Source organism: Oncorhynchus nerka, unplaced genomic scaffold (assembly GCF_034236695.1).
Source record: "Oncorhynchus nerka isolate Pitt River unplaced genomic scaffold, Oner_Uvic_2.0 unplaced_scaffold_7121, whole genome shotgun sequence".
Classification (NCBI taxonomy): Eukaryota; Metazoa; Chordata; class Actinopteri; order Salmoniformes; family Salmonidae; genus Oncorhynchus; species Oncorhynchus nerka.
In genome coordinates this window covers 57-1,864 of record NW_027034194.1, presented here as the reverse complement: position 1 = coordinate 1,864, position 1,808 = coordinate 57, and the positions used below count along the sequence as shown (strand labels likewise).

At 50.5% G+C, this 1,808-nt stretch overlaps 1 protein-coding gene across 1 annotated transcript; it reads right to left on the bottom strand.

Moving 5' to 3' along the window:
- Positions 1-688: 688 nt before the first annotated feature.
- Positions 689-1,531, bottom strand: LOC135566114 (leucine-rich repeat-containing protein 24-like; the record flags this gene model as incomplete). Its single annotated transcript, XM_065013994.1, has 2 exons — positions 689-1,172; positions 1,299-1,531. Coding segments are annotated over 2 exons (717 nt in total), but the record flags the coding sequence as incomplete, so codon positions are not given.
- Positions 1,532-1,808: the final 277 nt, after the last annotated feature.

Here is a 1,808-nt window from a genome sequence, read left to right as displayed (position 1 = left end):
AGTACTACATACTGAAGGGTGTACTGTGTAGTATGCAGTTAGTACTACATACTGAAGGGTGTACTGAGTAGTATGCAGTTAGTACTACATACTGAAGGGTGTGACTGAGTAGTATGCAGTTAGTACTACATACTGAAGGGTGTATTGTGTAGTATGCAGTTAGTACTACATACTGAAGGGTGTATTGTGTAGTATGCAGTTAGTACTACATACTGAAGGGTGTACTGAGTAGTATGCAGTTAGTACTACATACTGAAGGGTGTATTGTGTAGTATGCAGTTAGTACTACATACTGAAGGGTGTATTGTGTAGTATGCAGTTAGTACTACATACTGAAGGGTGTATTGTGTAGTATGCAGTTAGTACTACATACTGAAGGGTGTACTGAGTAGTATGCAGTTAGTACTACATACTGAAGGGTGTACTGAGTAGTATGCAGTTAGTACTACATACTGAAGGGTGTACTGAGTAGTATGCAGTTAGTACTACATACTGAAGGGTGTATTGTGTAGTATGCAGTTAGTACTACATACTGAAGGGTGTACTGAGTAGTATGCAGTTAGTACTACATACTGAAGGGTGTACTGAGTAGTATGCAGTTAGTACTACATACTGAAGGGTGTACTGAGTAGTATGCAGTTAGTACTACATACTGAAGGGTGTACTGAGTAGTAAGACATGTCCAGACCTGTTTGTGTTGCTGCTGGCGACTGTAGATCATAAGCAGTAAAAGCAGAACAATCAGAACCAGCAGAGAGATGCTCACTGCGATGACTGTCTGAGTGGCCGGGCCCAGAGCCGAGAAGTCCATACTGCCCACCTCGTACAGGGGCTCTTGGCTGACCCCGACCACCTCCCCCAGGTAGAGGGACGACGAGGCGGAGTGCAGCCGAGGCCAGAGTGCGGTTGATGATGTCATGTTGATGGCGAGGTGAAAGGTCATATGGGCCACGCCCCCAGGGTTCAAGGCCTCGCACACGTAGTGCCCGGCGTGAGCCACCGTCACGTTGCTTAGGTACAGCATTCCACTTCCTGTGTCTGGGTCGAAGCTCTCCCTCTCTCCCCCCTCCACTTCCTCCTCGGTCGCCACGCCAACTGGCCCCCGCACATCCCTTGCTACCCCTCCTCCTCTTTCCTGTCTCCTCATGTCCCCCTCTCCTCCCTGCTCCTGTCTCCTCATGTCCCCCTCTCCTCCCAGCTCCTGTCTCCTCTTCACCCCCTCTCCTCCCAGCTCCTGTCTCCTCTTCATCCCCTCTCCTCCCAGCTCCTGTCTCCTCTTCATCCCCTCTCCTCCCAGCTCCTGTCTCCTCTTCATCCCCTCTCCTCCCAGCTCCTGTCTCCTCTTCACCCCCTCTCCTCCCAGCTCCTGCAGCAGTCCTCTGGGCCCTAGCAGTGCCCTGCCCATTGAGATCTTTCTCCAGGTGACCAGGGGCCGGGGGTATCCAGAGGCCTGACAGGCCACTCTGAGACTCTCTCCCAGCTGCACGGTGAGATGGCTGGGCTCCAGGTGTAACACAGGAGGGATACACACCTGTAGGATCAAGATCACCATGGATGACATGTGGAGGAACGTGTACAAGTGTGTGTGTGTGTTATGGGATGTGTGTGTGTTATGGGATGTGTGTGTGTGTGTACAGGTGTGTGTGTACGTGTCTGTGTGTGTGTGTACAGATGTGTATGTGTCTACAGGTGTATGCGTGTACGAGTGTGCGTGTGTGTGTACAGGTTTTGTGTGTACGATTTGACACAATGAACTCTATCAGAGAAGAAGTTGGTGAACCAGGCGAGGCAGTCATTTGAGAAACCAA